General features: G+C 42.1%; 1 protein-coding gene across 1 annotated transcript in view; it reads left to right on the top strand.

The window, feature by feature from the left end:
* CCDC152 (coiled-coil domain containing 152) overlaps positions 1-16,012 on the top strand; it is a 1,110,728-nt gene that overhangs the window by 515,901 nt on the left and 578,815 nt on the right. The window contains exon 3 of the mRNA XM_044069728.1: positions 8,021-8,085. Coding sequence (XP_043925663.1) covers positions 8,021-8,085 — 65 coding nt within the window. The remainder of the gene's footprint in view (positions 1-8,020; positions 8,086-16,012) is intronic.

Raw genomic sequence — 16,012 nt, 5'->3', positions numbered from 1 at the left:
TCCACTAAGAGTGACAGTATGCGTGGTTATGAGGTACTGCTTTTTCTGAGTGCCTTTGGGCTTGCTGAGACATAGCTTTGATGATGACTGGTCTAGGCGATCTTTGTTGTTTAGGAAGATTGCTTTTAGGTTCCTCAACATACATTAGTGTATGGGTGTGTTATGTGCTATGTGAGGTGAGTGTTGTGTGCTTCGTTTCAACAACCTGATGTTTACTTGTATGCAAGAGTTTAGCCTTCAATGTCATTGTGTAAGCACACCTCTCACATACTGTGTCTACGTCTTTAAGGATTAAGTAGTTGTCAGTAAACATTAGACAATTGCTACATTGTCTCAGGATGCCCACACCCACCAAGCTGGCTATAGAGAGGTTAGGAAATTGCATATTCGTACTGCTCAGTCCTTTAACTTGTGAACTACTATAGTCATGGGGGTGGTGTATTGGGGTTAGAAGGCTATTAATAGTGCTTTGTTGGTGCAGTCTAATAAGGATGTTTTATGGAGGCAGATTATGCTAAAGAGTACTAAATTCTACTAACTTTAATGTTTACACAATATAAAATTCTATTAAGTCTGTAGGTATTGCCACTTGACACCCAGCTAGCTGCTCTAAGATATTGGCACACAAGGCATTTGCACTGCATTGCTGCTTTACAGGTTATAGTTTTATGGACAGGTCTAAGGGAAAATTTACTTTCTAGATGTTTGCTACTGTACAGGGCACTCCTGACCCACATAAATGTGCAAAATTTATAGCAGCACAGAAAAAACCCTATATAATGAGCCATCTGGACAATGAAATGACTACACTGTGTCCTCTTGCGTATTTTCCAACTCAGATAGGCCAAGCAAATACCTCCTGCCACAAGATGAATAAACCCAGTCCTCCTAATGTAAAAACACAATAATAGAGACACACAAGTGCAGTGCTAACACAAATAATTTAAACAACTAGATGGAAATCCCTTGCTCAAGGCGATTTCAAGACAGTCTTACAGCAGTAACAATGAGAGGCAGAACATTTTTGTACAAAAAAAAAAAATTCAGTGAAATGCACACATAAAAGCAGGAAACATTAGTTCGTTTGCTTGTGTCTTTCGGCTTTTCCCGGTTAGGGGTCGCCACAGCAGAACTCCGGTCCGCTAATGATTGGCAGTTGATTTTTACATACAGGCTTGCCAGACCTGACACACAACCTTCAACGAAGGTACGCCCATTCACGCATGTCTCCATGCAGAAGACGCTCAAGCTGAGAATCGAACCGGACAGCGTATTCACTCAAAATAACAAATGCAATTTATCAGTCAAAGATACTTAACTTTGCCTGGATGGCACTGAATAAAAGTAAAATGTTCTGGAATGCAGGCTAGGACTTCAAACTTTGTGGAGTTCCAGTAAAATGAGCAGGAGACGATATGAAGTAAAGGGGGTTTACTCAAGCGCAGTACTGGTTTGCTGGGTGGGCACTCATTATCATGGAACTGTGGAAAACAATGTTGGGAAGAGTACTTACAGTAGCTTCTACAACAGTCAATAACAATGAAAGAGAGAAAGGAGGGACTTTGGAAATCAGATAATCATAAAGGGTAGGTGGCAGAGACACAGCCTTATAAAACAACAACAGCATAAGGGTGGGAGGATTGGGAAACAATTTCAAGGAACAAGCAGGCTAGCTAGAGAGGGATCCAGTCAAATAACGGCAATACTGCAGTTCTTTCAGAAATTTCAGCTAAAGTAGAAAGATGGCTTCTTGGTTTCCTTTTTGGTTTTCATCCATTACCTCTACTGATGGCTTTATCCACAAAATACAGACATCTGAAAGACAGAGTTATTCTAATTGCCCCCATCTGGCCATACAGACTGTTTTTTTGGAAAACACATTCACTTGCTACCTTTCATGATGCTGTTGTCGCACCCATCAGGGACCCCCTCTCATATCTTCTTTCTCTAAAGTTGAGAGCACATATGTTTTATTCACATTCATTTGGTGCAACTTTCCTTCTTAAAACCTGCCACTAAGTGTTGTTATCATGAATCCATGCAGTCATACTGGAATTTGACACAGGCTTTAGAAAAGCAGAACAAATTATTATTCAAAAGGGTTGGCAGAGCTGAAGCACTGTAATTTTATTTTTTTCCAAACATATAATGTTATGTAGTCCTATCTCGCTGTAATTCTTGCTGGATGGGTTCAGAGCTGATATTCAGCTCCAACTTGGCCGATACTAAAGCTCGAGAGCTTTTACTGGCTCGAGGATAGCCCCTATCCCATGGTGCCTCACAGCAATTCCCCGGATCTTGTTTGCTGCGAAAGCTTCGAGGTTGTGTCTTACTTGCTCATTGGCTAAGTAAAACTTTATTTACTAAATTTTTCCTTCTTCCACACTACTTCTTTGCCTGTAGTTAGTATTTTAGTGTGTTGTTTTTGTTGTTTATCTAGTTACTGTATTCCTTGTAGTCAGAATGTCTAAAGATAAGGATAGGGAGCATAAGGATCATCTCCCTTAGGGGTTTAAGAAGTGTGATAGATGTGCACTGAAAATGTCTCTCACAGTCACACCAGTTGCGTGTACTGCCTAGATGAAGCCCATTTGCAGGAGCCCTGCACTTTTTGCCATATGTTTAGCACCAGAGTATTAAACGAGAGAAAGAGAAAACTTATTGATAGGGGTCTTATGACCATTTCCTTCCAGGAATAGCTGGAACTTGGTCAGGCAGCTCCTAAATCTTCTAAGAGAAAATCTTCGGCCCCAGCTTCGGAGCCGATTAAAAAGACCAAAGCGTCGGAGCCAAGACGTTCTGGCTCTGATTCACTTTCGTCCATTTCAGTGCCATCGGTCTCCTCAGTGCCGAGGCAACCTTCGGTACCGAAAATTTTACCGGACATTGATGTTGTGTCTACTATCTTGAGATCTCCTATTTTGGAGAGAAGGAAATCTCCTTCTGTCTCCACCAGATCTTCCAGGACTCTATCAGATGAGAACATCGAGCGGGTGGTGAAGAGGTTGTTTTCAGATCCAGCTCTGGCAAAAAAATTGGCCCCTCCAGACCCAGAGGTTTCGGAGCTGACCCCCTTGCCTACCACTGTTCTTCGTCCAACTGCTTCGCTCTCGGAGCCTATTACTTCAGGTTCTTCTGTTTTGGACCTGTTGGCTACAGGGATTCAACCTGCTTCCTCAGAGCCAATTACTCTAGTCAACTCCGAGGGGGACAGTCACCCTGGTTTCTTGTCGGAAGACCCTCCCTCTCGGAGCCTCGGCTTGACTCAGCTAGGCTCCTACTTCTGCTTTGGAGCCGTTCCCCCTTGCTAGGAGTCGACCATCCATCCCCTCGGAGCAGAGGTCTTCTTCAGAGAGAGGGGGAAGTTTTTTGAAGCTATAGAGAAGGCTTTGTCCTCTGCTAAAGCCGTACCTTTGGAACCTGTGTCCCACCAGCAGCAGGCAGCAACCTCTTCCCCCCTGCCACCCCCACAGCATAGGAAACCAGAGGCCCAAGTAGCCCCCATTGGAGGTGCTCCCTCTTCTGAGACCTCCCCAGATTATTCAACTGGGAGCTCCCTTGGAAGAGGCTGTATAAGAGGAAGCATGTTGACTCACCTGAGTCTGTCACATCAGACACTGATTTAGAGGAATCAGAATGGTCCCCTAGATCCCCCTCTGAGGATGTCTCCTTTTCTGAAATCCTAGAAATCCTTAGACAGAGGGGTGATTGGAAGACCTCTAACCCTACTGAGGATGAATCAGTGTATCTTGAGGCCTTTAGTTCCAGACCTTCCACCTCCTGGGTGACACTGCCTTACGACCAACTCTTGGGGGTCATATCGTGGAAAGCTTGGACCTCCCCAGACTCAGTAGAGCCCGTCCCGAGGAGGCTAAATAAGTTCATGACAGCACCTGAGGACAAGACTTTTCTAAGTAAAGGAGTTCCCATTGATGCTATGGTGGTAGCAGCGGCCACCAAGAAGGAGTTATCTGAGACATCTTCTAATATCCATCCTCCTAACAAGGAGTCCAGGACGATGGATAGGTATGGGAAGCGTACCTTTTCTTCAGCAGCATTTACACTAAGATGGCTGAATTGCCTTACCCATTTTACTCATCTTCAGAGGGATCTTCTGAAAGAGTTAGGAGACACCCTCCAGGGTTCAGTAGCTCAGAGTTCCATGGATAAGGTTTCTGTGCAGCTCTCCACCCTTACATCCGTAGCTTACTCCTCCATGAGACTGATATCATACGTGGCAGGTGGAGTGAGTAGGGCAGCCGCAGCAGGAATATCCCTCAGGAGACATTCTTGGAAACGTCTTTGTAATTTTACGGAGTCCTTCAAGTGTTCCTTCACTAATGTCCCCTTTGATGGTTCATCTCTTTTTGGACCCCAAGTGAAAGAGACTTTGACTAGGTGTGAGCAGGAAGGGAAAACCTTATCTGCCGTCGGAGTCCGTTTCTCCCTCCCATCTAGACCCTATCCCAAGGGTAATACAGGAGGAAAATGTGGTTCCGCAAATACCAAAAAGGTTTCCCTCAGGCACACAAGGTCAACCCTCCCCTAGAGGCAGAGGGGGAGGATATAATGGAAGACGCCACCCTCGCGGCAGAGGAGGTCCGCAGCATCAGGAAGACAGAGAAACTTTCTCTGATCATCCCTTCCATCGCCCCTGAGGGGTTGCCTGACTGTCCGTCTCTGGAGGCAGTCAGGGGTCATCTATCGCTGTACCCAAGTGCCTGGCTAACCATCTCACAAGATCATTGGGTACACACTATAATATCCAGAGGTTACCTGATCCCCTTTGTTTCCGAACCCCCAACAAACCGGTCTCTACTAGATGTACCACCCATCCAACTAGACCGTGCAACATCAGAGGTCATCTCATTGCTGCAAAAAAGAGTCATCCAAGAAGTCCCTGCAGAGCAAGTAGGATCTGGAACTTACTCTCGATTCTTTTTAGTTATGAAAAAGACAGGGGACTGGAGATCAATCGTAGATCTCAGCAGGCTCAACAAGTATGTAAAGAAATCGAAGTTCTGAATGGTCACTTTGCAGTCGATATTTCCCTTTATCGGAAAAGATAATTGGATGTGCTCAATTGATCTCTAGGATGCACACTACCACATCAAAATGGACAGGCACTCCAGGAGACACTTACGCTTCCGGCTGGGAGCCAGTCATTTTCAGTTCAGAACACTGCCCTTTGGTCTCACTACAGCCCCCAGAGTGTTCACCAAATGCATGGCAGTGGTTACGGCTCACCTGAGATGTCAAGGATTCCAGGTGTTTCCGTACCTAGACGACTGGCTCCTCACTGCTGCCACCAAGCATCAACTCATCAGAACCAGGGACAAGACTCTTTCCTTGTGCGCCAGTCTAGGCATCACTGTCAACCTAAAAAAGTCAGTCTTATCTCCTTCGCAGCACATTGTATACTTAGGCTCAGAAGTAGACACAACCACCATGTCAGCAAGACTAACACCAGAAAGAGTAGAGTCTCTACGCAGTCAAGTCAGATCCTTGCTAAGCAAACAAAAAGTTCAGGCCAGAGTAGTCCTTTAAGTCCTAGGGACTATGGCTTCCTCCATTCTATTAGTTCCTCTTGCTTGTCTACACATGAGGATACTTCAGTGGATGTTATTTGCCCAATGGTTGATACAAGACCTTCCATTGTCACACCAGATTTTTATAACAAACACCTGCAGTAAGGATCTGACGTGGTGGTTGCACACAGAACAACTTCTCCTAGGTCGTCCACTTGTTCCTCCCCAAGAGAAAGCAGTTTTGACCACGGACGCTTCCCAGATAGGTGGGGGGGTGGCATTATCTGGGAATGACAGTTCAAGGTACCTGGCAGAACCACGAGAACCACTTGCACATCAATGTTCTGGAGATGAGAGCGGTGCTGTATGAGTTGCAAGCACTTCACAGCTCCCTTTCCACATGGACAATTGCGATATAGTCAGACAACATGTCTGTTGTGCGTACATAAACAAGCAAGGGGGAACCAAATCTTACCAGCTTTGCAGAGATGCCTTAAGAGTTTGGAAATGGACGATGGATACTCAACGCTTCCTGATAGCAACGCACATCCCGGGGAAATCCAATGTAATAGCAGACAAACTCAGATGAGCAACTCTGATGCCTCACAAGTGGTCCCTGAATCCAAAAGTTGTGAAAGAGATCTTTCACAGATGGGGCCAGCCTTGCTGTGTCCTATTTGCCACTCACCTGAACACCAAATGCAGCAGCTACTTTGCCCTCATTCCCCATCTGGGGATGTCATCCAGGGATGCTCTAGTCCACGATTGGCCCTCGGGACTTCTTTATGCCTTTCCACCTTTTCCTCTTATCCCAAAGGTAATACAGAAAGCAAAACAGTTGAGGAGTTCCCTGATCCTCATTGCTCCTTACTGGCCTCGACAAGTTTGGTTTCCCTTCCTGTGACCCTACCTTTTGGAGAAACTATGGATTCTGGACCCATCTCCAGACCTCCTGATTCATCAGTCGGGACAGTTCCACTCCACCATCCACACCCTCAAACTGACAGCATGGCTACTCCAGTTCCACGAATAGCCAGGTGTATTCCCCTATCTCCTTCTGTCAAACACATTCTAATTTCATCCAATAAACCTTCCACTCAGAAACTATACTCCAGCAAATGGAAGAGGTTTTCAATTTGGGCTACTAACCTGGGCTTAGACCCATATATGGCTTCTATAGAATCTATCCTATCCTTCCTAGCATCAATTTTTCATGAAGGAGCGGCAGCCACTACAGTTAGAGTTCGGTTAGCTGCCATTTCCAATTTCCATTTTGGCTTCATGGGAAATCCAATCACGCAACGCTCCTTGTGTAAAACCTTCTTAACAGGAGTTCTTCTTTTCAGGCCTCCAATAAAATAACCATTAGAACCCTGGGACTTGAACTTAGTCCTCTCATCTTTGATGTCTGCACCCTTTGAGCTATCCTCTTCATCAGACCTAAAATTGCTGTCGTGGAAAACACTATTCTTAGTAGCCATAACATCTTCTAGGAGAGTCTCAGACGTACAAGCTCTTACTATTCGACCTCCTTACATTATTTTTCACAAGCATAGAGTTTCACTCAGGACAAACCCTTCCTTTCTTCCCAAGGTATGCTCAGAGCACAATCTGAATACTACTATTGAACTACCTGTGTTTTTTCCAAACCAATCTAATAAATCTGAGTATAGACTACACCAGTTACTCTTTCAAAATGGCTTTTGGATTGCATTTCCTTTGCTTATCAATCAACTGGCAAACAATTACCCATCAAAGTCAAAGGCCATTCTACTAGAGCTGTATCTACTTCATGTGCCTTTAGATCTAGGCTCCCAATTGATAGTATTTGTGCTGCAGCTACTTGGGCAAGACCACATACTTTTGTCACTCATTACAAATTGGATTTGGCCTCCCGGGACAGGTCTTCCTTTGGGTCCACTGTGCTGAAGAGTCTCTTTGCTTGAGCCACCCAGGATATAGGTGCTATCCCATCCAGTAAGAATTACGGTGAGATAGGACTACATAACATAAAGAAGTTATGTACTTACCATAACGTTCCATGTTCGTAGTCCATCTCACCTACATTCTTGCGTCCCTCCCTCCCTCCAACCCCCTTCCTGTTTTCTGGTGGACTATACTGGTGCTGTCTGACCTGGTTCTCATTTGTTGTTCACCTGACATGGATTATATTTCAAAATCCTTTGTCTGTATATATGCAGCTCTAATATTTCTTACCTGATAGGCAGTTATTGCTTTCTTGCAAACTAGATCTAGGGAATTGCTGTGAGGCACCATGGGATAGGGGCTAGCCTCGAGCCAGTAAAAGCTCTCGAGCTTTAGTATCGTCCAAGTTGGAGCCGAATATCGGCTCCGAACCCATCCAGCAAGAATGTAGACGAGATGGACTGCAAACATGGAACTTTATGGTAAGTACATTAACTTCTTTTTTGCTTGGAAAGAAATAAGACAGCAACATTTCATTAATATAATAATTTTTTTTTCTTTCACAGATGAAAATGAGAGATTGAAAACAGCAATATGTGATCTAGAAGAAAAGATGAAAATGCTTGAAAAGGTTTTTTTTTTTTTTGGAAATACTAATTTGTTAGATACCACGCAGAACATTTAAGTCACTTTGTGGCCAAGCTTGTATTTATGGTTTCACAGTTGAATAGTGGTATTGCAAATTAATGTAAAATGGCCATCATTCAGTCGTGTGTGAGAAATATTTTCCCAAAGATGGGTATTTTTGCTTTTAAAAATGTAGATCAGTAGTTGATACGTGTTGCTAAAAGACGATTGTCGACTTGTTAGACTTTTTTTACTTTATGCATTTTTGTCAGAATGACTTTAAAGTTTATTTCTAATGTAGACAGGCTGATTTATGTATTTGGTGTAGTTTACTGTAAACGTACAGAGACACTAGTCAGCGCACAAAATGGAGAGCACTGTGGCAGTATGACATTTTTTCACATATGAGTAGAACTTTTTCACAGCTGTGACTTTTTCAGGAAAGTGTATTTTGTGTGCCAAATCTAGAAGAATATACTTTAATTACACCTAATTTATTTCAAGAGAGAGACACGTTAGTGGGCTTAGTTCTACATTTTTATTTGTATTAAATGCATGGATAGACTGATCCAAAATACATCATTTTCAACCATAAACTGCTTTTTAAAGACAAGAAAAAAAAAAAAACATTGTCTGAAACTATCCCAGTACCATCCGAGACAACCATGTTGATGCTGTTGGAAAATTAACGACCCCAAAATGGACTGGGAAGATTTCTGTACCATCTCAAAGGCTAGTTTATATTGTAAAAAAAAAAAAAACTGCAGTGATAACATCCTCAGTATTGTTTTAACAATCAAGGGGTTCTTATGCTTCTTGCCAGAAGTCCCCTCATTAACTCTATCCATGATACCACAACTTTCAGATTAAGCACTGGGATTCGGATTAAGCACTGGGATTAATACACTTGAAAATAAACCCACCTTCTCTGACTATATCAAAATAAAAAAAAAAAAAAAAAACACCTTACCAGATGCCACTCGGACTGTAAAACTAACGTTTAAAAGCAGTGTAGTTTGAGCTCTTTCATTCCAAACAGGAACTTATTCAGAAACAAAGTGTCAACTGTTCTGGTTGTTTAAGTAGCGTTAAAGCACTTAAAGCAATAGTACATCAAAAATATTTACAGTAGAGAGTTGATTATCCAAATTAATTGTGACCAAGGGTGTTTCAGATAATCAAACATACACTGAACTGAGTAAAAAACTTCTAAAATCTTGTTTTTCTGCACTCAGGAGATACATTTTTCAACCATTCAGCAAGTCCAATAGACAATAAAGAATATTTTTCATACACAAGCAGGCTACAAGTTCAAAAAACATGCACAAGCTAATATGTATAATGTTTATATATTTAGACTTTATGATTTTTCCTACCGAGAAACTTTGGAAGGCTGGGTTTGGATAATTGACTGTAAAAAAACAAGTACAAAGAGCTAAAACATACTGTGCCAGCATACAGTGTTAAAAACAGTAAGAATAACATTAATAACGTAGATAAATAGTCCTAAATAATAAAAATAGCAAAAACTAGTATTTTGTCCAGTGGTACGTTTGGTTCATATATTGGCAGCTTTCATTTTAAAATTGGTTTAATCCAAATTAGTTCATTAACACCAGGCAATTATAGCTTAATGCCTTCAGCCCCCCTGGGGCAAAAGTACCATGGGACAAAATACTGTTTTTTGATATTTGTATAGTTTAACATTATTTATCTAAGTTATTGGACACTCTAAATTGGTCCTAGGTGTGAATGTATGTGCGTGTGTGTGCCTTCTGTGGAAGGTTGGGCGCCGGGCTGGCAACTCAACACTGTAAAATTACACTGCCAATCATGAGCGGACAGGTGATCCGCTGTGGCGACCCTTAACCGGGAAAAGCCGAAAGAAGAAGAAGAAGATTAATGTATTAATGTTATTGTTACTGTTTTTAATATTGTATGCTGGCCGGTGAAAGAACACAAAACTGAAAACTGGTTGCAGGAAGGAAGGCACCAAACACAAAACATAAGAACAAGCAGTTTAATCCAAAATGAAGTGCTTTTCGTCACAGTAAATACTGTGACTTCTTTAGATAAAAACAACATTAAGAGCATGCCCTTAAGTAGTCAGTGAGCAGTAGTTAATTAGTTAGGTAATTAACCAATATTAGTTTATCAGTTCATTTCATTCTTCTTGACAACAAATTGAAAACTAGTACTGATAGAATACATAATATATATGTATAGAATTCATGTAAAGTATGTATTAATTGTACATAAGATCTTAAAAATCAACAATAGTAGGAACGAACATGGGTTTACCATGTTATTTTAGTATTTTAGATATTTGGTACTTATAAAGTACAAAAACCTTTGTAGGTATTTTATGGTATATAAGAACATTTAGTATTGTTTCTTCTGTAGGGTTAGGGTTCGAGTTTTGCATGTGGGTGTGCCTAAATGTGTTTGTGACACTTTTGTAGTCTTTAGAAACTGTAATTTCTATGAGTACTAGTTTTCAATTTGTTGTCAAGAAGAATGAAATGAACTGATTAACTAATGTTGGTTAATTACCTAACCAATTAACTACTGCTCACTGGCTACTTAAGGGCATGCTCTCAATGTTGTTTTTATCTGAAGAATTCACAGTATTCACTGTGACGAAAAGCACTTCATTTTGGATTAAACTGCTTGTTCTTACGTTTTGTGTTTGGTGCCTTCCTTCCTGCAACCAGTATTGTATGCTGGTACAGTACATGTACACGTGTTAGTCAAGCAGTATCACAGATGATCAAATGCAGGTCTAACAGTAGTAGGTAATTCAGAGGACAGAAGCAAATCTTTAATCATGCATGTGAAAGGCAAACAACCAAGCGCAGTGCCAAACAGAAGCACTGCAGTAGAGCAACAAAAGCTGTTACATACAGAAGTAGTTGTACACAACTAAAACAGGAACTAAAAAACGTAAGACCTCACCAATTCCAGAAGTTCAAGACAGCAAGTGTGAAAAACAAGTGCAAATGTCGTTTCTTCTTAAAGTGAATTTCTCCAGTTCAAAGCAGAGTAGTTTCCAAACCAGCGTGATAAATCAAGTTAAACTTTTTATTTGTCATACAATAAAAAATAAAGGCGAACGTGGTAAAACAGAAACGTAGTAAAACACAAGCGCTTTCGCCCGGTAATACCGGGCTTTTTCCAAGTACCACAACTAAAACAAACGTAATGGAATGTGTGTATGTTGTACACATATGCTATGTCAAAGGCAACACACAGGTGTAGAAGTGTATGTCTGTCTGTCAATGGCATAAATGGAATGTACATGAAATCAAGGTCAGTATACGTGCATACACCAATGACATGTAATAATATGTTCAAAATTGTAACAGTAAAGCATAATGAATATAGCACATTGTGCACATGGATGGGAAAAAAACTACACTGGGTAACACACAAGTATAATGAGATCAAGGACATATTGCACGCATTAGCCAGCAACTTATCTATTTATTTATTGCATTTCTTTACCAGGAATGTCCACTGGGCCTAAAATGAGCCCTTTTTCAGTGGAGGCCCGAGGAAAATGCTTGTGTGGCACATGTCCTGCATTGTACAGTGGCCATGCATGTGTCACAGTTTACTGTGGCAATAGACAGTAGTTTTAACAAGGGCAAACATAATTGCAAAAAGATAATAGGGAAATATGAAGGTGGGGGTGAGGTGAACAGTCTGGGTCCACATCATGGTAAAGCAGGACACAGTAAGTTGACACAATGCAAATGCATGTGTAAAGCACATACACATAGTGCTGTAGAAGCCACACAGACATACATTTACCCAAATGGAAAATGTATGCCCAATGGCCGGATGGATTGCTGATGTCCACAAAACTGGACATGTATAAAACACACATACATGGTAACATGCAATCATGTCATATCAACATGCATAGGTATGCAAGCTAAAAAAGTTAAAGGCACATACACATATACTGTTATGCATATGTCAAGTAAAGAACCACAAATGTATGTCAACCACCATGCTTATTATGGAGCAGAGGACACTTCTGTGAACATCATTACAGCACATCACTGAATGCTCACATGTCAAAGGTACCTTTATATATCAGTATATATCTGACTATGTGCATGCACACACACACACACACACACACACACACACACACACACACACACACACACACACACACACACACATATAGTCATTTAATGTGTGCACATTTTTCTGGAAGGAGTACACCAATGTCACTATGTCAAGAGTTTGGAAATGCTACATACAACAAACACAGTGTAATTTACTGTGAAATAATGTATTATCTGTAACATTGCATTATATTGCTCTTTGCCTGTGGCGTCAGGCCTCACAACACCCCTGGGCAGGCATTAATTACACATTAACATACACCTTGTTGGGCATTATTGCTTGCATGAAACATAAGCACTAATCAAACACTTGCACTTGTATATAAAACAGTCACTTTAAAAGATGTGTGACATATACACAAAACAAGTGTTATTTATGTTGTGGAGTACATTTAAAAAAATGGTGTGTTGGAGTACATTTAAAAAATGTGTGCTGAACAAATCGCTCAAAGATACATAAAACATCAACATTGTTAGAATATATCTACAGTTATAAGCACAGCTACCATGTGAGGTGCTTCAACAAACTATTAGTTTAAAGGTGTGCACACACAACAAAGTATTAGTTTAAAGGTGTGCACACATGCAACCAGCATATTGTATGTTTTTTTTTATATATATATATATTTTTTCTCCTAACAGATTTGTTTGTTTTTCAACTGAATTGCACAGGTTATAGGTCACATTAAAGGTGGGAAAAGTTTTAAAATAATTTATTGTGGTCTCATTTTTTTATATCACAAAAACCTAACATTTTAACAGGGGTGATAACAAGGGTAAATACATATGTGTGTGTGTGTGTGTGTGTGTGTGTGTGTGTGTGTGTGTGTGTGTGTGTGTATGTGTATATATATTGTTTTTTTTTTCTGTTTCAAAAAAAAATTTTTTTTTATAATTGTGTTGTCTTGTTAGGTTAAAGTCTGCTGTTGCTTAAATCTTTAACCTCTTGGTTTAACTTACTGTTGTTTGAAAATCATTGCCTTTCTTTTAGTGTTTAATGCCTTCATGTCTGAGAAACCTGCATCAAAGAAACCTGCAAGTTTCAAGAACTGCACTTCTTGAGGACATAAGATTCCCAATTCTGATGCCCACAAAAAGTGCATCTACTGCTTAGAAGCGGCCCACCTAGACAATCCGTGTACTGTTTATGCAACCTTTAATCCGAGAGCACTCTCGGATCACAGGAACAGGCTCATCTTGAAAGAATTTCTTCCTGCTGGAGCTCATACCCCCCCCCCTCCCCAAACAGTCTCAAATGGTTTGGGAGCTGATGAAAAGATACCACCCTAAGTCTCTGAAACCTTTCTCGGAGCTGGCTGAGAAGTTGCAGAAAGTCTCAGATCTGACCCCCTTTGATCTGAGGCCTATCAAGCCACCCTCTGATCCTCAACAGTCCTTGGATCTAACTGTCTCAGCCCCAATTACCAGTTCTCCCCTTCCGTCCACCTCTTTCTCAGATACTAGACCCTTGGCTCCTACAAGTAGAGGCTGTACACCAGAATTTGTGTTGAAGCCAGTGTCTCCGGCTGTACCTCCCCAGTTGTTTCAAACACCAATAAAGCATTCTAGGCCGGCGTCCATGACTTTATCTAGGTCCTGTATGAGTTTGTCAGAAGCAGACATGGACAGGATGATGTGGAGATTCCTTAGGACTCATATATAGATGAGGTCCTGCCAGCTCCATCCCCTACCAGATCCATGAGCACACCTGCCCAACAAATACTGTCTCCTTCTCTGATCCGACCCTTGGCTTTGGAGTCCCAGGATCATTGATCCCTGAGAGGTTCAGTGTCGGATCTGAGGAAGCTCCCTTCCTCGATTCCGATGGTATCCCTGATCAGTCCTGCTCCATTGCCCTCAGATCAGAGCGGGTCTCGGATCCAAGAGGTCAGGGCCAGGTCTGAGGGGTTAGGTTCTGTTCCCACTTTGTCAGATCCTTTCCTTCCTCACCCCATGGAAGAGGCAGCCCGGAAGAAAACGTGCAACAGGTGACACATAGTCTCCCCTATGGAGTCTCTCACTGAGGACACCAATTTTGATGAGGGGGAAGGATCCCATGATTGCCACCTGATGATGTTCCCTTCGGGAATAGCCAGGAAATCTTCAAACAGAAAGGTGGCTGATCCTCCCAAACTTCTCCTGAGGAATTGGTGTTCTTGGTAGCTTTCAAGGCTGGCTCATCTACGTCTTGGTTGACTTCCCAGGCAGATGAACTTATCCACCTGGTTTTCCGCCGGGCCTGGAAGGAACTGGGCACTGTCGAACTCATCCCCAAGTGGCCGGATAAGCTTCTACTCTACCCTTCAGATAGACCTCACTGGAGCAAGGGAATCCCATTTGATCCCGTGTTTCTGGTGGCTGCAACTAAGAAGGAGCTAGTGGAGCAAAGCTCTTCTGTCTGTTCACCGAACAGGGAGTCCAGAGCAATGAATAGATTTGGAAAACACATTTACACCTCAGCCACTTTCACACTAAGGTTGGTAAATTACCTGGCACATTTTACCTGCTTGCAGAAAGATTTGATTAAAGAGCTCTCAAACTCTCTCGCTGAGACCATATCGGCGGAGGACCTCAAGATGTTTTCTCCTCAACTAACTACTCTCTCATCTATTGCTAATTTATCAATGATGCTGATCTCCCAAACAGTGGAGGGTACCTCACGAGCAGCCAGTTCAGGCATAGCCTTTAGGTGACTTGCCTGAGCGAGGCTATGCAACTTTGTGGAACCCTTCAAGGCATCTTTTGTTAGTGCGCCCTTTGATGGCCCCTCTTTGTTTTGGCCATTAGTGAAAGATACGCTCTCCCACAGTGAGCAGAGGGAAAAACCCTGTCTGGTGCGGGAATCGTGTTTTCTACCCTCAACGTTCATTCTCTAGGAACAAGCAAGGTGGTAAGAAGATGTGATTTCAGAAATCTCTGGAACCTTTTCAGGACTCGTGCAGAGATACTTTCTCCAGAAGCAGATGTTTCATTGGAAGATGTCAGTCCAGAGGCAGAGGGGGGCCACAAAACCACGGTTTCAGAGACTCCTTCTCTGATAAGCCCTATCAGCACTCCTGAAGCGTTGCCCGGCTGTCCATCTCTGGAGGTGGTCAGGGGTAATTTTTTTCTTACTTCTGGATGCCTGGACAAAACCGCAAAACTACATAGGTGCTAAGAATCATATCCAGAGGTTTCTACATACCCTTTTCCCTTTCACCTCCTGTCCAAAGGAAGAAACTCCCCAATGTTCCACCCAGTCAGAGGGAATTTGCTGCTCAGAAAATTCAAAAGCTGCTTCAAAAAAGAGTTATCCAAGAGGATCCACTTGAACAGACAGGATTTGAAACTTACTCCCAGTTCTTTTTAGTGCCAAAGAAGACAGGGGACCTGAGACCAATTCGGGATCTAAGCAATTTGAACCTGCATGTAAAGAAGTCAGTGTTCTGAATGGTTACTGTTCAATCCATTCTGCACAAGGATGATTGGATATGCTCCATAGATCTCCAAGATGTGTACTATCATATCAAAATAGACAGGTGCACCAGGAAATACCTGCTCTTTCGTCTGGGGACCAATCACTACCAATTCAGCAATTCAGAGCACTGCCCTTTGTTCTCACCACAGCCCCCAGGTGTTGACCAAATGCATGGCTGTTGTGGCAGCTCATTTGAGACTCAAAGGATTCCAGATATATCCCTATACTGAGGATTGGCTCCTCACTGCCCCAACCAGGCATCAACTTCTACAAGTTATATCCCTATATCGAGGATTGGCTCCTCACTGCTCTAACCAGGCATCAACTTCTACAAG

This window comes from Protopterus annectens, chromosome 1.part0 (genome assembly GCF_019279795.1).
Source record: "Protopterus annectens isolate FY-2018-M chromosome 1.part0, PAN1.0, whole genome shotgun sequence".
NCBI lineage: Eukaryota > Metazoa > Chordata > Ceratodontiformes > Protopteridae > Protopterus > Protopterus annectens.
The sequence above is the reverse complement of the archived record's forward strand: the minus strand, read 5'-3'. Positions and strand labels throughout refer to the sequence as shown.